This window comes from Calliphora vicina, chromosome 3 (assembly GCF_958450345.1).
Source record: "Calliphora vicina chromosome 3, idCalVici1.1, whole genome shotgun sequence".
Lineage (NCBI taxonomy): Eukaryota > Metazoa > Arthropoda > Insecta > Diptera > Calliphoridae > Calliphora > Calliphora vicina.
The window spans coordinates 9,526,106-9,550,225 of record NC_088782.1 but is presented as its reverse complement, the minus strand read 5'-3'; the positions used below and the strand labels follow the sequence as shown (position 1 = coordinate 9,550,225).

The 24,120-nt window shown below is 31.8% G+C and overlaps 2 protein-coding genes across 3 annotated transcripts in view; one reads left to right on the top strand and one right to left on the bottom strand.

Moving 5' to 3' along the window:
* The window catches only part of LOC135953691 (uncharacterized), a 74,096-nt gene extending 56,317 nt beyond the window's left edge, over window positions 1–17,779 (top strand). Inside the window, exons 3-6 of the mRNA XM_065503664.1 lie at window positions 7,766–13,747; window positions 13,873–14,629; window positions 14,998–16,552; window positions 16,936–17,779. Of these exons, the coding sequence (XP_065359736.1) occupies window positions 9,419–13,747; window positions 13,873–14,629; window positions 14,998–16,451 (6,540 nt within the window). The 5' untranslated portion in view covers window positions 7,766–9,418 and the 3' untranslated portion in view covers window positions 16,452–16,552; window positions 16,936–17,779. The remainder of the gene's footprint in view (window positions 1–7,765; window positions 13,748–13,872; window positions 14,630–14,997; window positions 16,553–16,935) is intronic.
* A 3,130-nt stretch (window positions 17,780–20,909) lies between these two features.
* On the bottom strand, window positions 20,910–23,109 carry LOC135955077 (TOX high mobility group box family member 4). 2 transcript variants are annotated; one of them, XM_065505370.1, is made up of 2 exons: window positions 22,927–23,109; window positions 20,910–22,051 (listed from the first exon to the last, which is right to left on the bottom strand). In XM_065505370.1, the coding sequence occupies exons 1-2, from the start codon at window positions 23,071–23,073 to the stop codon at window positions 21,167–21,169; spliced, it is 1,032 nt and encodes a 343-aa protein (XP_065361442.1). In that variant the 5' UTR covers window positions 23,074–23,109; the 3' UTR covers window positions 20,910–21,166. The 2 variants fall into 2 exon arrangements, with proteins under 2 accessions (XP_065361442.1, XP_065361443.1); XM_065505371.1 differs by lacking the exon at window positions 22,927–23,109 and adding an exon at window positions 22,183–22,212.
* Window positions 23,110–24,120: the final 1,011 nt, after the last annotated feature.

Here is a 24,120-nt window from a genome sequence, read left to right as displayed (position 1 = left end):
CATATCTATCTCTAGTTATTAAAAATTGTTCATATATATGAGGGTAATTGTTAGATTCCTACCGAAAACGTTGTTTTTTTTATTCCGTAACCGAACCGAAACTAATATTCGGCCAAATCCGAAACAAACTTCTAAAGTCCGAAATCTTCAAAAAACAAAAAAAAAATTATTTAATTTTGAGAGCATGTTTTAACTAATTTTTAATTTATCTTGTTTTTCATTTTGAATTAAAAAGTTTTTTTGAAGGAACAGTTCTTAGACATTTTGCAATAAAAATATTTTTTTGTATTCTATTAATTGTATTCAAAACTTGTTTCTCTTGGGTGTATAACTTAAAAATGCGGGACATTTCCCAATATTTAGCTTTTATTTTGAAACATTTACTATATTAATTTATTGAAAGTATTGGCGATTGTTAGCTATAACCATTTTTCATCTTTCTGGTAACATATGGATTTCGAGCCAAAAGAACTGCTAATCTTTTGGGGCCAATAACAAATCAAGCCAATATCGGATACTCTGTTCCAAAGTGAAGCGTATCCCAGAGAGAACATTCAGCATCGATCGAAACAAATAGTAGTCGGACGGGTAAGGTCTGGGCTATAAGGAGGGTGAGGCAAAGCTTAGTAATAACTTTATTCAAAATAGATTTTAACAGGTATTGCAACATGTGACCGAGTGTGGTTATGATGGGATGTTGTTGTTTCATGTCTGGTCGAATATTCTGTGGATTTTTCGGCAAATTATCGCTTTCAACGAGTCAGTTGCGTTCGGTATAGGTTCCATGTGATGATAGGGCCCATTTGCTCCCACCAAATACAGAGCATTACCTTAGCACCATGGATATTTGGCTTTGGTGTAGATTCGGCTGGTTGTCCGGGCTTCACATACGATCTCTTTATCTTCGGGTTATTGTATTGGATCACTTTTTCATAGCAAGTAATGATTCGGTGCAAAAATTATAGCATTTCAGACATGCAAAATTGTCTTTCAAAGTGTCTCGTGTGGTACCCAATTTCAATGCTTTTGGATTAATCCTCCTGCTTGCAAACGTTTTGAGTAGCTCCCAATGATTTTGCAAGCTCTTGTTGAGTTTTACAACAATCTTCATGGAGTAATGCCTCCAATTCTTGGTCTTCAAACCTTTTTGGCTGGCCTGGTTGATCTTTGTCTTTTTTGTCAAAATCACCACTTGTGAATCTCGCAAGCCATCTTTCGCACGTTAAAACCGTTGGAACACATTCACCATAAGATTGGATGAGCAACCGTTGTGCTTCAACGGCACTTTTTTTTCAAATTAAAGAAAAACATCCCGCATATGACGATTCATTGGTACAAAATTCGACTCAAAACAAAAACTTTGTTGTTTACACTATATTGTTCAATAACTAAGTGAGAATAAATTACATATATGTGCCCTTCAAAATGACATATACGTTACCGATACCGAGTTCAAAAGATACGCCATCTTTTTTAAATCCCGCATTTTCCCCAATATATTAAGATGACCTAGTTTGTTTGTCATTCTGTAAGTAATTTTGAAATTTTGAAATTTTTGACTGGATCGTTATAGATAGAGAAGTTGGTGTGGGCGAAAATCAGCTCACAAAATCACGACAACCTCAGTTTGTCACGTATTTTTATACCCATTTTTGTCATTCCGTTTGCAATTTCTACATTTTTCATTTGCGATCCCACAAAGTATATATATTCTGGATCGTTATAGATAGCGAAGTATGTTGAAATCAACTTTCCGTAGCCCCTAAATAACTTACATACATGTTTCATAATGCCAAAGTAAGTCGGACCTACAATTGGTCAAAATCGGAAAAAATATTTTTCCCAGAATTTTTTTCACCAAACAAATTTTTTTTATTATAAAATTTTTTTCACAAATAAATTTAAAAAATTAAAAAAAAACCTAATAAATTTAAAAAAAATTCTTTACCTAAAAATATTTAAATAATTTTTTTAAGTATAATTTGTTGAAGGGTATATAAGATTCGGCACAGCCTTGTTGAAATATATGATAACTTAGCATCAATGATAATTAAACATTTATGATTTTTTCAATAAATTAATAAAAAAAGATATTAGTTATTGATAAATTACATTTTCATTTTATTTTTTGAAAGTAGATTGGAAACAGACTAAAAATAATTGCATTTTCTGAAGAATTTTAATGCATTTTGAGTTTTTACTCTCATACGAGATGAAATACTGTGAAATGGCATTTCAAAATATCTCAAAACATGTAAATTTTTCTACAAACTAAAAACAAATGTGTTTCCCTAGTAAACACATCTACAGAGCAGCAAAAATAATTTTTTTGCAAAATACATTCTTGCAATAAAAGATACCAGTACATATGTATAATTCTAGGAGTAGTTAGATACAAATTTGCAAATTCTTTTCATGGAACAGTCTAATATTCCAAAATCTTAAGTGATCATTTGAAAAAACGTGTTGAAAACCGAAATTTTTAAATTACAAATATGTATTTTCTACAGTGTAGAGCTTTAAATCTAGCCGCAACAAAAGAAATAATTGCCTCTTGCAACTCTTCTCATCCTCACTGGTGGGTTGGTGGGTGGCATTTACAAAATAGAAACAAAAATGTAGGTTTGTATGTTTCTTTTTTATTTTTTTTCCATGTAAATGCACTCATGTGTGGATATTTATTTCTCTTTTTTGTTTTTCAAAAGAAAAAGTATGTGTATGAATGAGATTTGTAAAGTAAGCGGTTTTTATTTGGTTTTTCCTTTTAAGAGCAGAAATAAAAAACATGAAAAACAAATAGCAAGATATGTTAAATTTTTGCACCAAATTGTATGCAACTATTTATTATACATTTGCAAATGTTATATAATTCAAATATTATTGATTTAAATTTCTTTCTTTTTTTTCTGCTAAACCTACAAACAATGTTAGATTTAATATAAAATTACAAACACACGTTCAATCAAACATGCGGAAGTTATAAAAAAAACATGGTGGGAAAAATATGTCATGTCTGTTCTCTTCTCTTCTCATTTTGTTTTGTTTAACAAATTCTAAAGCATTCAATACTTTTTAACAAAAAAATTTGATCGTTTTGTGTCATTTGTTTAAATAAGGTCTAAATACAAAAACTAAATGCAAATTAAAATCAATAACAAAAAAAAAAATAACAAATTTTTTTCTATTTCAAAGGTCAGTTACAATATTAAAAACATTTATTTTGTTTATAAATTGTTGTTTTGTTTTATGTTTGTTGTATCCATTTGTATTTGTATTTTAAATTTATTGTTTTATTTTTTGATTTTTAAATACATAGTAATGTTGTTTTAATATGCAAAAACTTTAACAAAATAATCGTACTTAACAACTAAAAACAATAACTATACATACATATTTCCATATAAATTTCTATAAAAGGAAAATCAAGTGTAAAAATATGTTTGTCGCAACCAACCAAAAAAAAAACAACCACAATAAATTAAAAAAAAAGATACAAAATGACGTATGTTTGTACGAATATGCTTCCAAAGACATTCATATTCACACTTAAGATACCGAGCAAAACCATATTTCAGCGATTCCCAATTTTATGTTCGAGTTCCAACGATACATACACTATAAGTATTCGGGTTTTGATTCTGTACAAAGTGAACACAGACAGATTCGTAGTAAGGAATAAGATCGAAAAAATCTTAACACTAAACATACAGTTTTTTTTTTATTTGATTGAAATTATTATTACAATTTACAAAAAAATATTATTTTTACAGTTCTAATCAATTGTGATGAATTTATGAAGCTTTTCCGAAAACCCTTCCATTAAGATTTTTATAGAGCTTTTTGTCACTTTGTTCGAACAGGTTGTCCATCTGCGTTTAAAATCTACCACACTTTTGGACACTTTTTTGTGCTCTTCCATTCTCTTTTAACAATAGCCCAATATCTCTCCACTTGCCTTAGCTCCAAGCAGTTTGTTGGATTTGCTTCTCTTGATATAAATACCACATTATTGTTCTTGTACCACTCAATACCTTGTTTACCATAGTGATAGGATGCCAAATCAGCCAAAAATAAGTGGACACATTAAGAAAAATATTGACCCGGAAGCTGCGAAAAATTTTCCAGAACATAGGTTTCTTCATCCATTATGCAGCAGGTATATTTTTTATAAAATTTTACTTTAATTTTCGTGCTCTATCTTTTTAGCAGAGTTCATCTCAGGAACTTTTTGAGCCTTGTATGTTTTTAAACGTAAATTGGCTTTAACTTTTCGTACCAAATAGTACGAGTACAGAGCTAACCGGACTGCTTTCCTACCGGATGTGTTGGGAGCTCTTTTGAAAATTATTTCTATTTATTGGCTTTAGAAACATCGTGTGGATCATTCCTTCTACATGAGCCAGGGTTTCTATCAACGGACAAGTTCTCCCGATATTGTTTAATAACATTGGAATCAGACCTTTGATTTTTTGTACAACTTTTTGTAGGACCAAGTTGAGGTTTGTTGAAAATCTATATATATAAAAATGAAATGGTATGTAATGTCACCACGTGAGAACGGCTGGAGCGATTTGGCTGATTTGTTTTATTCGATTCGAAATTTTCAGGAGATGGTTTGTAAAGCAAAAAAAATTCAAAAATTCCGGGTAAAACTCGAAAATTCTTTTTTTTGTGAGTCCAGTCAACTGTAATAAAAAAGCTCCCTAAAATATGCAGTACAAATTTAGATATTTTATTTGCAAATAAATAAGAACAGGTTGGTGGGTTGGAGAAACTTGAAGAACTAACATTAGTAAATGCTACCGGGCGAAGCCGGGGCGATCAACTAGTATTTAATAATTTTAGTACGCTCTTTTTTCTAGTCACTCACTTTAATCAGATTAACAACAAATGCACATAATTGACATTAAACATAATAACTGACATACTTTACAAAGGTAACTTAATCAAAAAAATCAAATAATACTTGGGTTAAATTTTGTTGCCAATCAACTGATTCGGTTGCACACATAGAATTTGTCGGTTCTATCAACAGGAAGTCGATCAAAAAACGCGCGTTTAATAGTTAAGTTAGTAGCAAAATACAACAAATGTAAACAAATAATTTAGGTATGACATTTCAGTATTGTTTAGGTAGGGCTGTAAGGCGTCTCAAATGGAATTTTCAATTAAACACCTTTTAAGAACCCCTGATTAGATTCTCAAAGGTACAAGTCTAAATGAATGTCTTTCTGTCCAATGTACATAAGAACAATAAGCTATACTAAAGATACATTTTATTTTTTTTAAACTCGTATTACATGTTGTTGTCTTTTAACTAGAATGCGTAGGTTGTTTATAGTAAATTATATATTTATGTATTCGCACATACTATTTAAACATGTGGATGGATAGATGGTCGACGTACTACATAAAATCGAGAAAGAGACACAGATGAATAAAGGTAGTACTTTGTAAACAAAAAGGCTTGATTTATTTGCTTATTTTTTGCAGATTCAACCTTTTGTTTTTTGTCAGCGTTGTCGTCGTCGCTTTTTTTATTTTTTTTTGATTATTTTCAAGGTAACACAGTTTGTTATAGTGGCCTTAATGAAATCCTTAGATAATATGGACAATTTTCAACCGTAGACTATTTAAAAAAATACAACAAGCAAAGTTTTAATTAACTTGTAGATGTTTAATATACATATATTTGAATGATGTCAAATTGTATGAATATTTAATCAAATTGTACTTAGCAGTTGTATTGCAAATTTTAAGATTTAAAGTAGGTTTAAATTGATTTAAATTCTGGAATAAAGCACGGAAAATCGTAATCTTTAGAAATTTTAATTTAAACATAATTTTTGTGAAAGTTTTCCTAAATCGGTTGGCAAAAACCAGACATTTTGGTACAAATAATATATTATTGTGCTTGTACCACTTAAGACCTTGCTCACCATAGTGACAGGGTACCAAATCAGGCCAAAAATAAGTGGACACATTAAGAAGTCTTATGAATGGAAGCATCCTGTTTTGTAAACATTCCTTTATGTAAATTTCGGTATATATAGAGCCATTTATAACAAATGTTTGGCTTGCCATGCCACTTGCCATACCAAGAACTTTTTGGGAAAATTTTCTGCTTTTGGGTCCTAAAATTTTCTACAGCATTAACTCGAGCATCAGCAACATACAAAATTTGGAACATTTTTCCAGAACATACATTTCGTCATCCATTATGCAGCAGGTATATTTTTTTATAAAATTTGACTTCAATTTCCGTGCTCTGTCTTTGGGCCTATACATTTTTAGCAGAGTGCCTGTCAGGAATTTTTTGAGCATTGTATGTTTTTAAACCTGCATTGGCTTTAACTTTTCGTACCAAATAGTCCCAACATTTCCTAGCGGAAAGCCAGGACCAGGTTTTCTATCAACGGACAAGTTCTCCCGATACTGTTTAATTACATTGGAATCAGTTTGACGGTAGACCTTTGATTGATTGGCCAACTTTTTGTAGCACTATGTTGGGTTTTGTTGAAAATATTTAATAATTTTAGTACGCACTTTTTTTTGGTCACTCATTTTAATGAGATTAACAACAAATGAATTGTTAATCCTTATATCTGGATTAGATATTTCATAGACCTTTCCAATGACAATATAACGCTATAGAAATTTAGACAATGGGTTAAAATCGGAAAAAATATTTTTTAACCCGAATTTTTAACCATTTTTTTTTAAAAATTCGCCACTTGTTTTCCAATAATTTCTTCTATTCGCTGGGATTATTATGATTCCTCTTCCACAGCTACTGAGTATCAATTTAATGATGACCATTGTCTCCGTTATCATCTGAAGAACAAAATGACGAAGATTTGGTTTTGGCTATCGGTGAACTAATATTCGGATTATTGACAAGATCCTTGGATTTTACTTTGCACCGGGCAAAGGCTTTATGAAATGTTTATAATTTTGTTTGTAGGCGGGTTATAATATGCTTCATGACGAGGAATTAAAGAGCAGTTAGGAGATTTTGGCGTTACTTTAAAGAAGTACTACTACCTTTTATCAGAAAAGTAGTGTCTGCAGTTACCTTGTAACCGGCTGAGTACGTTCGTTCTTGCCAGCAACTCTAGAAGAAGTCTCTTCTTTGTGCGTTATTTAAGGGGCCAAAGTTTAGATCGAATTTTTTTATGTTTTCCATATTTAATACATTGACAAAGAAAAACCAATAACTGATTTGTAGCGATTTAATGAAATTCTGAACTTTAGTTTTTAAAGAACTTTTGGTTAAAATTTACTTATTAATACATAATAAATTATATGAAAAATGCTGGCCAATTATTTTCTAAACCCCTTAATAAAACTTAAAATCATAATAAAATTATGCAAAAATATATTTGCAAACTTTGAAATTAAAAACTTTACCATAATTCATAATTCTCTTTGAAAGACTTTTTTTTATTTTTTTCCATGTTGTCTTAGTCACTTGCTACAAAAATAATACTCATTAAGATTCTTGGTTTTATAGTGAAATCATAATTTAAATATCTTTAAAATTAAGAAAATAAAAAAAAAACTTTGACAAATTGGTTTTTTAGTTGTACGCCGGCAGATTGTATGTAAGTGTGACACTTGAAGTATCCAAATATTTATTTCCTTTTAAAATATTTATGTATTTTTAAACATTTCTACTTTAAACTGTATGCGTTTTTAAGAACATAATACACACACTCTTACACACAATTAACTAATTGTATTTTATTTTTTCTACTAATTTCAGATACAAAACAACAGCAACAACAGCAATAATAAAAAAGATTTGTAAACACAACGAATTAAACGAAAATATTAACAAATAAACAAACAAACAAATAAACAACTTCATTTCGAGATACACACAGAAACACAGCAATCTTTACAGATGCAAACAGTTTTTACATTTTCGAAAATACTTCATCAGCAGCAGCAACAGCAACAACATCATCATCCACAACAAACAAAAAAGTGACGTTATAAGTATCTTGAAGATTAACTAAAAACATGTTTAAAAAAAGTACTTAAAATAGCAAAACTTAACAGAGAGATACGCGGAGCGAATTACTAAAGACAAGAGGAGCTAAGAGGTGGCTGTTGAAGTTGTTTGAAAAAAAGCAAAAATTCAAACAACGACTAGTATATTCTTTACAAGCAGGCACACATAGCCAGTCATACATCCATCCATCCATCTATCTATCTACTAGAAAAATAAACAATTAAGTGTTATTTTTATAATAAGAAAGAAAAAAATACCACACTCTCTCTCTGCACACACGCCAGAAATAAAACAAATGATAAGAAATTGGGTGCTAAAATGCATTAAAGATACAAGATAAATTGTTTAAATACGTTGTTGGATCAAGGCATTTAGGCAGATTTAAAACAGCAAATAGAACAACAGCCGCACACCCAGCCCCTGTCCCCCATTAAGCAGTAGTGGAAACCACAGAACCATTACAACACTCCGAACAATATCGATTTCATGAGTGTGTTTGAATGCATGTTTTGTATTTTTTAAATATAAAACGAAACAAAAGGAACTTTATTTTTTCTGTTACAATAGAAGTTTTTTTTTTTCAACTCACTCAGGCTGCTGAGATGAGAAACAGAAATCAAAGTCTGACTGTTTGATTAACGTACATTGTAAGCCACTATACAAAATCGTTAACGGCGTTTAAATATAGAAACATTTTGAAATATTTACAGTACAAAATTGAAATCAAAACATAAAACAACTTTACTCTTTGAAAATTGTATATCGTCTTGGTGGTTTAGCTTGGATTGCTCTGTACATATTTGTTTTTTCACAACAATAAAGATGATGGGACGTTATTGAACTAAGAGTTTTTTGTTATTTTCCATTTCCTACATAGACAAGTTTTTGCATGCTTCAACTATACTTGTCTGCGATAACGAAACGAAGAAAAAAATACATAATACTAAATAAAAATATAAAACAACAGAAAAAATACAAACGTTGCCATGTAAAGTTACAACAATTGTAAAAAATAACTTTTGCCTATAACTGAAGAACAATAACGATTCCTTTTTCAAACACAAAACACAAACAAATCTACATAAATTGAAACAAAAGAAGAGTTGGGAGGCAAGGCAGTCTTTCTTCTGAGCTTTTTAAAATTATTGGAAATTATTTGTTACTCTCCATATCAAGCGCCATAATAACTCATTGTTTATTCTAAACAGCCAGATAGAACAACAGCAACAAAAATAATTATAATATAAAAAATTATTTAAAAATACTTGTTAGCTTCCCATCAACCCAAAATAAAACGTGACCGTCCGGTGACAATTTGTAGAGAGCCAAGCAAGTAAGAATACACCCAAAAATATCATATAAAATATTTAAATGCATTCGTAAATAGAAACATTTAACAACATGGATACTAGTAGTAATGTAACAACACCATTAAGCCCAGACACCTGCACAAGTACGAGTTCTACATCGTCGGCTCCTCAATACAGTGAAGATATACGAAGGCCCTTGAACGCATTGGAATTACTACCTCGCCAGGGTTCTGGATCTTCAAATAAAACTTGCGAAGTAGATTTAGGAGATGAAGAACGTGATACATTTTCACCCGTCAGTAGCATTAATAATAGTCCCAGCGAGGATCATAATGTAGGCAGTACTTCTAATATAATTAGTGCAGATCCTTGTTCCTCTTCGTCTTCGAAGGATAATAAACATTTTGAAGGTCCCCTGCCACCACTTAAATTAAAACTCAACAATTCTCTAACGAATAATTTGCATCCCACACCGTCTAAGGAAGAAAAACAAAGACAAAACGAGGAAATTGTTATACTAGAAACATCATCGATTTCATCTGAGACTGGTTCTTGGGAATCGGTGTTTCCTCAGGCGCAAACAACCACAGTTGCCAACAATACTATACCACAAGCAGATGTAGATTTAACCAATTACTGTGTAGGTTTGTTGGAGAAGAATTTTGCCGCCAAAGATAATTGTAAAACGCATAAAGAAGAACCTTCTTCTTCCTACTCGCATTTAGCTATTAAAAATAAGGATTTGGAGTGTTTAGAGCCGCTGGCAAGAGAACGCACTTACTCTGCTGGTCACTCGGTAACTGCAGATACTAGTTCTCTGCTAAAAGGCAGTAGTACTTCTTCACTGCAACGCGATATTCTGTTAAATAAGGTGGAAAATCCCATGACTGCCTCTCAGAATAGTGCTTGCTTCATTGATGCTTCTTCGCTGTGCGATGAAGATGAAGTGGAGCCCTTTAAGCCGTCGACACAAACACATGTTAAAGCAGATGATGACTCGCCAACGAAAAAATTAGAAACATTCCATAAAGCCTTTGCCCGGTGCAAAGTGAAATCCAAGGATCTTGCCGATGATCCGAACATTAGTTCACCGCCAGCCAGACCCAAATCTTCATCATCATGTTCTTCAGATGATAACGAAGACAATGGCCATAAAAATGATACTCAGTTGTCGAATGAATCGGTTAGCAATTTGTCGGATGAGGAGAAGCTGTGGAAAAGGGATCATAATAATCCCAGTGAAACGGAGAATAAATTATTGGAACATCATAAAAATGGCCTGATCAATGTCAATGATGATCCTACCGAGGCCTCAGTGTCATTAGCTCACGATGTGGACTCATCGGATTCCTCCGATCTGTTTAAAATGCGTCATCCTTTGGCCGAAAGAAAATTTACAAACTTCTCTTATCATACACAGAATCCAGCACAGTACACAGCTTTACCGCTACAACACACCAAGCTACTTAACACCCACATGGCGTCGTCGAATCAACACAATCAAACGGGAGCTCACAGTGATGTTAGTTATACCACTGACTATTCTTCGTCTAGTCCGGCTCCTAGTTTGGTGTGGTCCGAGCATGAACACCGATCTAGTCATACAGCCCAGCAACAGCAACCGTCACGACTTCATCTAGAGGATTATGAAATTACAAAACTCAAGCCACACTTATTGCCGGATACTCCCCACAACTCCATAGTGCATATAGAACCCAATACATCCTCTAATACTTCTTCAATACATCGCGACTATACATTGTCATCGTCATCATTTTCACATCATCGCGATTCTGGAGCCTACTGCAGTGACGCCACCGATTCGCCCGTACCCATGCCCAGAACTCCAAAACGTTCAAAGTTTGATGAAGCCAATCCCATTATTTCGGGAGGTTCTTGCATAGCGGACTACCAACCGAAAAAATGTGACAGTCCCTCCCTGAAAAGACAAATAGAAACTTGTCCTATTGTATCGGGTGGATTTACATCGCTGGATTTCGAACCTACCCGACCTGTAGGTGATGAGTACGACGAAGAGGTCGAATTACGGCATAAACCAAAGCCTAGAAAACCTTTGTCAGGTATAGCATCTTGGGTGGTGGATATGGGCGATTGCCAAAAAGAAAGGCGTAAGAGCACTAGTTCAACTTCTAGCTTAGAGACTTCGCATAGTAAATTTAGAGAGAGGACTGATTCTAATAGTTCGAATAAAAGTGGTTGTAATTTTTTCATTTCCCTAGATGATATGGATAAAAAACCGAAAGAAAAGAAACCTAACACTGAATCCCAAATGAGTAAATCGTTTAATGGTCCTACGAACTCAAAGTTTTTTGTTAATCTATCGACTAGTGAATATAAAGCAAAAGAAGATAATGATTTGCCTAATCGGAAACCTGTAGTGAAGCCGGAAGAAACTTCGGACAACAATTCGCATAACAACATATTTAGTATGTTTATTGATTTTGGAAATGGTGATAAAAATGGAAAAATTAAACCACGGAAAGAACCCTTCAGTTTAGCTCAACGTTTAAGTAGTTCTTTGACCACCCAAAATCAAAAGAAACTTGAAGCTGAAAGTCTAAAGTCTGCTGCCAGTTCCACTGAGACTTTAATGTCCAAATCTAATCAGCTTAAAAATCCCACAGAAACCGAAATAGCTAATACGGGAGAATCGAAATCCTTGGATTTTAAAGTCAATTTAGATCCTCCCATTACAGTAGCGGCTATACGAAGAATATCCATGCAGCAGAGAGCTCAACATGAAGCAAATAAAAGACACTCGTGGAGCAACAACAGCAATAATCCTAATGGTAATGTAGAATATAAACGCTCTATTAGTTTAACCAACAATAACGACGGTAAGGATAATGGTAGCAAGGGTCTTATGAGTATAATAGATAAATTGCCAATTATCTCGAAAACATCTTCACTGTCTATCGACAGCTCACTGTCACCCTATGATGATTACACTGGTTCGAAATCAGAACTTAGCACCAGTTCGGGTGGTGAGAGAGAAGAAGAGGGAAGTGGCGGAGCCATTGCTAATCGTATTAAGAAACGTAGAAGAGATGTACAAATAAATGAAACCTTTGATAAATCCAGTTTGGCTTCCATAACGGATGGTATTCTATCTAAAGATCTTTCGCCCATCTCCACTACCGATACAGATGACCTAACTTTCCAACAAGATGAAGAACAAGCAGCCCGTGAAGCTGAAGAATCGTTAAAAAATCTGCAATCCGCAGCGTCATCCTCATCTCAAATACCCATATCGACTCAAAATCTAGCCTCTTCATCGTCCTCCTCCTGTCGCATGTCTAACATTATAATGGAAACGATAGTTGAAGCCAAAGAAACATCTTCACCAAAGAAAATTCCCTCGAATCTAACAATGGATTCACTGCAAGCCACCATTGAAAAGCAAAAAATGTTGCTAGAAACAGTAAACGAGCACGCCGAGGCCGAAAAGGCTGCTAACAACAACACGGCAACAACGTTTGTCAAGCTCTCCGACATGGATAAACCAGTGAAGTTGGATTTAAAATCTCCCGAACGCATGAGCACAAGTGTGGGTGGCAATCACCGACAAATTAATCGTTTATATCGTGACGATAATCGAGCCAGACCACATTCCTGGACCATGTCACGATCTACCGGCAATACATTTCAAAATTTTACCAATTCGGTGGAAAATCTGCGAAGTTTATCGAGGCTATTCCCCAACTTCTCCAAAGAAATATCGAATTCTCTACCCAACGATATGGCTTTGGATCACATGGATTATATTCAAACTGATTTAAGTGCTGACTCAAGTTTAGCTTCTAGCATTAGTAGATCGGGAATGGATGAGTCATCTATATCATGTCGCCAGCCCAGAAGACTGGGTGAAGATTTGCTAAAGATGTTTTTGCAAGAAATCGCCACAGATATGATAGTTGAAGTACACGGACGGCGCATTAAGGCTCATAAATGTATATTACGTTCTCGTTGTCAATATTTTGCTGCCATGTTGGCGGGCAATCAATCGACTAGCGTGGTATCTCTACAGGGATATTCCTATTCAGCTGTACATTTTGCTTTATGTCACATCTATTCGGGTGCATCACATCCACCCGATGGCATTAGTCTTATGGAATTGGCTGCATTGGCTGATCTGTTGGGTCTAGAAGGTTTAAAAGAAGTCACTGCTCATGCTTTGAAAACGAATTATTGCCATAATTTCCACAAGCCTTGTTCAGGTTGTATTGATGGCATTTTACAAGTACTGCCGGTGGCATTAAATCATGCCTTGGATGATTTGTATCGCAAATGTTTAAGATGGACTTGCCGCCATTATTTGAAGGTGTGGCCAACTAGGCAGTTTGCTCAATTGCCCGGAGATATTTTGGGTAGATGTCGCCAACAAATTGTTGCATATTTGGTGAGTACGATTTCTTAATTTAAAAGTATACCTTGCTGAAGGGCCGAATATAGCTCTCTATAAAAGATTGTTATTTTATACAATTTATAAGAACATTTTTTTCCATTTTTATTTATTTTCTCAAGACCTCCGAATCTGTATTGGATTGCGTACTGGATTGCGACAATTTATTAGCACAACTGGCTACATATCGGTGGGGAGGTGTTTGCGAAAATTTAGTACGCGACATCTTAGATGCTGCCTACACTTACATAGCTGAACACTTTGCAAGCTTAATAGCCAGCGATTCATTCCTCTCCCTGGGTCATGATCGCAGTTGTCATATACCACGTTTGGAAGGCGTACTACTAAGGACTGCTTCCTCTCTAACTCCCGATCAAGCCTGTCGCAGTTATCAACGCATAACTCGTCTTAATACTGTGCTGCAAGCTAAAGTCATTCAAATGCCGGCTGGTCTGGGAGAATTGGCCAAAGAACTACAAGGTCTTCAAGAGGAAGATCTTGACTGGGATGTCGAGTATATACGTCTAGTAAGTTCGTTATTATCTGCAGTGGAACAATGTCTCATTAGACAATGCTCGCGGGCGATGAGAGTAACAGCATGGCAGAGAATGGACCTGGATTTAAGAAAGAAAATACAAACCTTAGCCAGATTAACAGAACCTTTAGATCTGAAACGAGGCAAGCCGGTATCTAAAGCATTTTCATTTGGTGGCAGTACTAGAAATCAAGATCTGCAACAAGTTAAATTGGCCATACAAGCTCATTCGAAAAAAGCCTTGGCCGGCGATACCCAGTTGTATAAGGCCACACAGACTCACGATGCAGTGCAGACAACCGAAAGAGGTGTACAAGCTAATCACGATATAAGAGAAGGAACAAGTAAGTTTATAGTAGTTTATGACACGACAAAAATTCTCTTCAGATTTCGATAATAATTGGTATACATGTTTTTCGTGGCCGTATTCAATTTAAAGGTCTTCAGAATTTCGAAATTCGCTTAAGATTTGTTTTTAATAGGTTCAAAGTTCATATTTAAATAAATAAAGTAAAACTGTTAATAACTTTAAAATTTTTAGTCAGATTTTATAAAATTTAAATTTTTAACCTTTAAAAAAAAGAAAAACCAAAGCGAATTTGAAATTTTTGAGCAACATTGTCGATTTTACTATGAATAAATGATAACATATCTCTCAATTCTAATTAAATTACCTTTTTATTAACCCATAACATTTTCTTTTAACTTGTAGGTCGTGTTTTAAAATCAAATTCTCGTGCTCATGTTCCACAATCTCTACGAGGAATTTCTCAAAGTACGGTCACCACAGAACGTAATAGTGCGAATACAAACTCCGCCACACACCGCAGAACTAAATCAGAGGCTACAAAACCCACAACAAATGCAACCAAAACCATTGAACCAAAGAAACCCGTCGAATCGAGAGCGGCAGATTCTACCACTAAACCCAAACCTCAACCTCTTAAGTTGGCCGATGTAAGACCCCGTTATTTGGAACCCAAGAAAACCCCCACAACACAGGGTCCTGTTCGTAGTAGCACTAGTTCGAGTATACCAGCGAGTCTGGCAAAGAAACAGAACAATTACCAGCAATCTTCAAGTGAGAGTTCAAGACATTCAAGTCCAGCAGCTCGTAAACATCTCAATGGCAAAGTGGCTGCAATCAAATCGACCAATAACATGTCCTTGGACAGTTTGGCTTCAACTTCCTGTCGCCCGGCAAGAAGTAAAACTAACAAGTCTTCCGATACTGAACGATTCTCCGACATTGGTGTAGATTCATTAAATGAAAGCATGAAAAGTTCAGTGATTACCAACAAAACAGCATCTCGAGAATCACTAACCTCTACTCGATTGGCCCGGCCAAAGAATATCAAAGCAGACACCAGCACTAATCAAAATCAAAAAAACAAAACAGTCAATGGCACAACAAAACCCTCAAGACCTACAAGTCTAGGTCCACGAGCACCTAAATATCTACAACAAAGAATTACTTCCACTGGTTCCAGTCCCTCATCGGTTACCACCACCAAATCGGCCCACAGTCGTCTGTCATCAGTTTCCTCGAATCAATCGTCAAGAGATTTATATAAACGCTCCATATCGGTACCGGGTAAGAACGATAACCCACCAGTAACAAAACACAGTTTCCTCTCGGCGAAATCTCGTGAAATCTTGGCTAGGCGGGCCGAAAAGGAAAAGAGTAAACAACAAGAAGTTCTGAAAAAATCGCAAGAGAGTCAAAATTCCAAAGAGGAGTCAAGTAAACATTTCAGCGGACATCCGGTAATGCGCTCAGCTTCCCACTCCTCGGTTGTAAACAATCGTAATGGCCAACCTTCAAATATACCCACACGCAGACCGAATACTTTGCACTTGAAGAAAACCCATGCTGTCGCTGTAAATAAAACCAATTTTAATCAACAACAGCCAACTAATAACAAAAACCGCACATTACAAAATTCCAATGAGATTTATCAAACTGCACAGGCTGTTAAACAAAAGATCGAATTGCTCATAAAAACTTCCAATCATACTGCGAACAATGAAAATAACGATATCGATAATCATCATCAGCAGCAGCAGCAACCATCAATTGTGGTGGCTTCAAAATTAGAACGTTCGAGTACATTCTGCAAAGATTCCGCCGATGTCGATATCAACGAATTACAGATAATCGAATAAATGTGAAGAGGTAGCAGACGATGATTTAAAACGAAGTGATGAAGAACTGTTTAAGAACCTTAATACGGTTAAATTGGATGAAAACTCTTAAATTAAATGAGGTAACAAATTAAATTTAAGGTTATTCGAGGATAGTTGGAACATTTTGTTAGATTTTTTCAATATTGAATTTACAATAAAAAAATGGATTCGACAAATTGTTGAATATAACAGCTTAGGTCAACTGCTCAATATAGCTGTTTTGGTCGATTGTTCTATACTGAGTCCTCTGTTAAAATATGCCCATATAGATACAAATCAATTCAAAAATACCTGAGCACTTACTATGTGAAATTTTATTAACAAAATAAAAAGTCTGTAAGTCCGTGTGTCTGATGAAATAGACGAATTCCCCAACTAATCAATTTGTTAAGACATTTTTTTATTTCAGTGATTGCCGTTATTATTGAATCTCATATTTATTCTATTTTTTTCTCCTTTTCAGATTATTTAAAATACTACCGTATTTGGGTTATTGGATTCTTTAAATTTGGCTTCTCATATTCTTAAACAGCAACTCTAGTCAAAATGTAATTAGTTGCTTGTTAAAATTAAAAGTAATAAAACTAAAAAACTTAGCAAGCTTTAGTATGACACCTTAGAAACACAAACAAGGGTTAAAAAAACACAAAAAAACCAATTAAAAAAAACATAACAGTTGCCGAACATTTAAAAAAAAAACTAAAGCACAATATTAAAAAATACAAACAAAAAAAGGAAAAACAAATAAACAATATTAAGTTTAAAGCTAAAGCAGAAAAAACAAACCCGCCCCTTTATAGGAAATAATAATTATTACCAAACTTACATACATACATTAATTACTTAAAATTTAATATGAATTAAAAAAAATTGTCAGTCGAAATTCAAAATAAATGTTTGTAAGAAATTTACAAATTCTATACTACTATAAAGCAACAAAAGAATTAAGTTTGTTTTTTAGCACATAAGTTAATAAATAATACAATACAAAACATAATATATAATATACATACATAGAAAACCATTTGGTGATATTATTTAGGTTTAAAACTTTGAAACAAAACAAAAGAAATATTTAACAAAACAATTACATTTTTGGTTTAATAATTTTAAATTTGGTATTTTGTGTAAAAAAAAACAAATAACAAACATGAGAGAAATACAGGAGTTTCAATAGCAATAGAATGATCTCTTTAAAGCTTTTTTATAGTTGAAGCTATCCTTTTACTCCTCTCTTACACTCTCACTTGGCCACCACCACAGTTTCATGTTGGTTTTCAAATTGGCTTAAATATTTTGAATAAAAATTGCTTTGCATGTTAAAATAAAATAAGATTAATAACTGCCTTCGGGTTTAAAACTATTAAACTCTCCTCTTTTTCTATCTAAGCTTTTACTGAAAATCTCCTTTCGTTTTTTTTTGTTTTTATTAGTATTTAATTCTGTTTTTTAACAATGGCGTCCGTTTTGTTTTTTTATACATATTTTTTTATATAAAGCATGCTTGTTTTTTGTGATTTTATATAATGTTTTTTTTAAAAAGATATTTTTTATAATGCAAATATTTTTATAACAGCTTTAAGCTCTCTCTTTCTCATACATTTACTTCCCACTCCTTTAAACTATTTCTCCTTATCTCTTTATATATTGTGGTTAATAATAAATATAATTTTTGATTTAACATTATAGTTTATATTTAAAAAAAAATTAAAAGTAATTTGAAATATTTTGTTAAAACAAAATATTTTTTTATTATTAAAAATATATAACTTTTTTTAAATATCTATAATGTTGTAATCAAATTATTTTTTATTTATTTTTAACTTAACAATTCTAGTTTTGTTGTAATTTTTTATTTTATTATGTATTGTTTTTCTCTAAAAGGTTTCTGCGAAACGACTTATTAATTTTAAACTTAAATTTCTTTTAAAATAAATCAAAATTTGTGTCTTTAGTTTGAAGTGATTTAAAATTATACCTACAATATACATATAATTTTTTTATTATTATTTTTATATATAAATTTTATAATTTTTATATTCATTATTTATATAATTATATAAGTGTGTATATGTTTAAGTACTATTCTTTAATAATATAAATATATTATAATTATGAATTTAATATCGTTTTTTCTCTACTATATACTCTATCTATACTTATACTATTATATATTTTAATATCTCTCGGCTTTTTTTAAATAAAACATAATTAAGCAAAACATAAAATTTTCAAAATAAATCTAAAAAAACAAAAACAAACAAAAATTATGTATGAATACAAATAAAGAAAACAAGAAAATAAAAAATATATTTAGCAAAAAACGAATGGTGTTTTATTATATAAGACTTATTTCATCACTTTATTATAAGTGATGAAATATTGAAAAATTCTGCAAAAATATTTTGAACATACATACACATTTAAGAAAAGAACAAAAAACACTTGTTAGGAATAATAAAACACTATATATGAGAATAATCAACATTTTTGGAGAATCATTGAAACTGAATTCGGATGGCTTGCTTGTATTGCTTTTAAGTTTCGAAATGTAAAAAATCAGTGACACATATCGGACGATAGGAAACGAAAATCTGTGAATATCTTATGTTAGTTAACTTTCATCTCTTATTGCACTGCTACACGTTAAATACATACAGTGGTGGCCAGCTATTTAAGACAAATACTTTAATGTTTTTTCATCAACTGAATTTTAAGTGCGATAGAGCCAAAACAAAAGGACCTAAAGATATGAAATTTATTATTATAAATATTGAATATGAATATGTATGAATTGGCACAGTTGAATAAAACACACTTGTGTGTTAAAAGAGTCCTCATGCTTTCATATTTGTGGAAATATTTGAAAAAATAATTGAGAATCACATGGAATGTAGCAAACAATTTTTGTCTTAATTACCTGGCCACCACTGTATATATTGACCGCGTTCCAGTATCGCGATATTTATTGAACGTGTAGCATGCATTTATTATCATTTAAAAAAGCTAAAACTCAAAATATACCACAAGAATTTTTCATTAATTTGATACAGTTTCTAACTTACAGATTATGTTTATATCCCGTAAACAATTGCGGTAATACTTTTTGCTGGAAAATTTACCGAGTATCAAAATTTTTCAGTTTTTTTAAATGATCAAGTGCAGGAATTTAACACGACATTCTCAAATGAATTACTGTAAATTTTTCCAAAATGAATATTTTTCACGAATGCTATTTGCGTAAACACAATTTATTTGTAAATGACACCTCCGAGTCGTTTGGGCATTACAAAATTTCAAAATGAAAAAATTTTATGAACTTTTTTAAAAATTTGGCGAAATTTAAAAAAAAAATTATTTAGTCGTGATATGAGAACATCGCAAAATACCTCTAAAAAATTGTGATAGATAAAATTTATATTTTGAACAAAAATATGTGTATCTCCAAGCACTTTTTGCTTTCTTATTACAATTAAAATTTTATCAATATTTTTTTCTCATGAAAATATTTGGGTTTTCTGAGTGGAATCAACCGATAAGCTACCGTTACCCCTAAAATACCCTTTAAGCCTTTAATCTATAGCAGAGCTGTAAATGAATTATTCTTTTTTGATTTTATCTCATGAATTAGCTAAATTTTGAGTTAATTCTTATCACAACAAAAAAGAATTGAATGAAATTTGAATCAATTCAAACGAATTTGGCAGAAATATTTCAATTCATTTCCAATTCTAATGAATTTGTTAAAGTGAAATGCAATTCAATTCAAATGAATTGCAATTCACTTTGAAAAATTCATTTGAATTAGAAACGAATTCTACAAATTCATTTAAGTTGGAAATTTCATTCAATTTTTTTTTTGTGTAAATGATTCGCGAATTAATTCAAAAATTAATGATTCATTTACAGCTCTGATCTATAGATAATTTATATTATAAAAATAATAATTTTTGATTTCAATAATTGAGTGTATTGAAATCTACCAAATTTAAAATAATTTGTTTTTAATAATTTAATTTAGAAGGAAACTGTCATTATCATTAACATACCCTTACCTAAATAACAGTAAATAGAGTTACCACTAAGCTACCGTTATCGAAATTACTGCAATTACTGTTACCGAAATAATCAAAAATATTGATACCTTTTAACAGTTTGAATTGTTAGCCTTTCATTACACACAGTTGCATTTCCCGCCCAGAATGTTTTTTCTCCATCATTAGGTCTTTATAGAATTTCTGGCCGCTTTCGAAACATTTCGTGAAACGGGTTTAATTAAAATAGCTATTAAATCTTTCTTATATATGAATTACATTCGGATTATCAGAAGAAATTATTAAGAAAAATCAGTTTGTTACCTTTTTATAGAAAAGCTCGTTAATGATACAATTGTTTTCCAATTTATCTTAAATTAAGAAAGAAAACATCTCTAAAAACTCTTGATTTAATGCAAATTTCAAAAGCAAGTACATACTTTTTATTTTAAATTTTTATTGTATTTTTAAAATAATGGAAAAAAGCTATAGCCATACAATTAATAAATGAAAAGAATTTCTCAATTATATATATTAAAATTATTTCTTAAATACATAAAATGTTTTACAATTTAATTTGTAAATTTGTTTTACATAAAAGAAAAGTTAAAATGAAATGAAGAAAAAAAAACTAAAAAAAATTAATAAAATAAAAATAAATTAGGTTGTAGTAGTTTGCTGTGTTGTTGTCTGCTGCTGTTGTTGTTTAGCCTCTAAATTGGATTGAACCCAAGTATTAAACACATTACGACAATGTATTACTACACATTCATTGCTGCAATACTCATCTTCCCAGTCCGGGTTAATGATGGCACGTTTATTACAATTTTCTCGCGTACACTTTTGTACCGCACCAGCTTCAGTTAATAAACTTATTTGCTCATCGGAAGGTGCACCTGAATTTACACTGGCACTTGTTGCTGGAGTGGGGTTAGTAGTATTTGCTATATTATTGTTATTAATTACTTCGGTATTTTGCTGAGCGTTTGTACTAGTTGCTGCTGGTGTTGGTGTTACTTGTTGGGATGTAGATTGTGGTTGGACATTCGTGTCAGTTGGTATTGTTTCGTTTGCATTTGTGGCTAGTTGTTCTTGTTTCAATTGTTGCTGCTGCTGATAGATTCTCATTTGTTTTAAATATTCGATCTTTGCTAATTCATTCTTTTTATTATACACGCCTTTATGCACGGGATCTAAAGCATCCCACATGGAGGCCACAATTTTTGATAATTCTTGAAATGAACATGAGGGATTTTGCTGCTTAATAGCACTTACAGTATCGCGAAAGAACAGAGCATATGCAGACAAGGGCTTGGCTGGTTCATTTTGATCCAAAGGTACCATTTGTTTGCGAGCAGCCATAGTCGTTGGTCCAGTAGTAGTTGCTGGTGTTGTATTTCCTCCTGGTGGAACATTGTTCAATGTGTTTGTATTTGGCTGTATTACTGAATTGTTCATTGAATTGTTTGCCGTGACGTTAAATGATTCTTCATTAGCCGTATGGTATTCATCTGACGTATTATGAAGACTAATCATACGTTTTGTCTAGAAAGTGAAGAAACAAAAGAACACACAATAAACTTAATAATAGACTGAGAATAGAGAAAGAAAGAATTGATAATAATTTTATGTTTTGTGGCGGTATTTAATTAAACATATGTTGAAAATAAACTCACTAACAGCTTCTTCATTGGTTTCGCAGTTTAAACAAACTAAATTGGAATTTAAATGTATTTAGAGCTTTAACTTGCTGCATAGATTTAATAAATTGATAAGAGTTTAAATACAGTACATACGCAAATTATAATAGTGATTGTATTAAAGGGAATGGTGAATGATTAATAATTTGAAAGGGTGGTGAAATAAAATACCTAGAGACGAAGGCGGATTAAATCAAATTGTCATTTTTAAGTAATTAAAAATATATATAATTGAAGTGGAACTAATTGGTTTTTGTGTACATACAAAATACAAAGTGGAATATTTTTTTAAATGATTAGTTCAATTGCAATGATAATTCAATGAAAGTTATTATAATAATACTATAGTGATTTGTTGGTTAAAGATGAAGCCAAAATTGTTAAAATTGTTTTTTATTTCTAATAGCCAAATATGAATGGGTATTACAAGTATTTACATTGGGAAATATACATACCAACCTAAAGTACTTCAAATTTTTTTTAATTTTCGAAAATTCATTGCAATTTAATGATATATAAGAAATCTTTAAAATTAATATTTCTAAATCTACACTACATAAATTTAGCCCAACTATTAACAAATTTTGTTTACAAATGGCTAAAGGATTCACTCACTCCATACAACACTGCTGTAATTAGGTAAGCTTGTTCAATAAATGTAAATAACCACAAAGTAATACAATCATATTTTATTTCAATAACTTAAAATGTCCTTCCTACCGATGTTGGAGTATGCTGTTGTTGCTGATACATATAGGAGGAATTATTAACTGGTTGTCCTGATACAAAGCTAGAAGTCGAGGATGTAGCATCTCCCATGTCAAAAATATCATCACCAAATGATGGCGTATGAAATTGTGTATTCATTACTGAATGAATATTCACTTATTGCTTTTTATCTGCTTTTAAAAGTACAACTTATAAATGCTGTACATTATTTATATAAATCACAGATACAATTCTATATATTTTTTAGTTTATTTTTCACTTTATTATTTGACATTTGTTTTGACGTCGTATTCTTAATGATAAAGAGTAACACCAAAACTTGGCAGCACTTTACAAATGTCATTCTCAAAGAAAACAAACACACCACCCAGTCGAGAAGTGTCAAACATTTTAACGGTAAATAAATATAAACACGTGAAAAAACTTGTTTTTTTTAATTCAAAAAATATTTTAAAAATAATTAAATAAATTTTTACTTAAAAATAGTGTACATGTGAATAGTGTAGATGTGAAACGTTAATAGAAAATTATTCTGTAATTGATGTTAAATTGTATAAAAACAGGCTGTTAATTTTAATAGTTTTATTCGGTTCGAATTAAAAATGTGGAATGTTTAAATTTTTGACATACATATTGGTTACCAGAGTACATCGTTTCTGTATTGTATATGAGAAACATTTCATTGGAAATATTTATAAACTTCTTGTTAACATAGGACGAGATTAGTAAATTGTTACTGTGTATGTACTGTAAAACTTTGATAACCCTTTAATACGGATTATTCGGTAATCCGGACATCAGTTTTCATTACACTGTGTACTCTATAAACCGGATTGCATACAAACTGTAGTGTTAATCTCTATTAATTTTAATTCCAAAAATATATTTTTTTTTGCAAAAACAAACTATTTTCTACGCAATTGCATGTTTTTTAATAAAACATGGAAAAGCATCGTTCTTCTGAAGTTCAGTGTTTGTGTAAGATGCATTCAGAAAAGAGACCACACAAAACTTTATCTTTGTTAAATTTGTTCTTTTTAAATGCAATCATTAGATATTTTTGTTAAAAAGCTTTTTTAATACAAGAACAATATTTTGAAATTTTTATTCGGTAGTCCGGATATTTTGATAATCTGGATTAGGGTCTGCAATCAATTATCCGGATTATCAAGGTTTTACTGTATT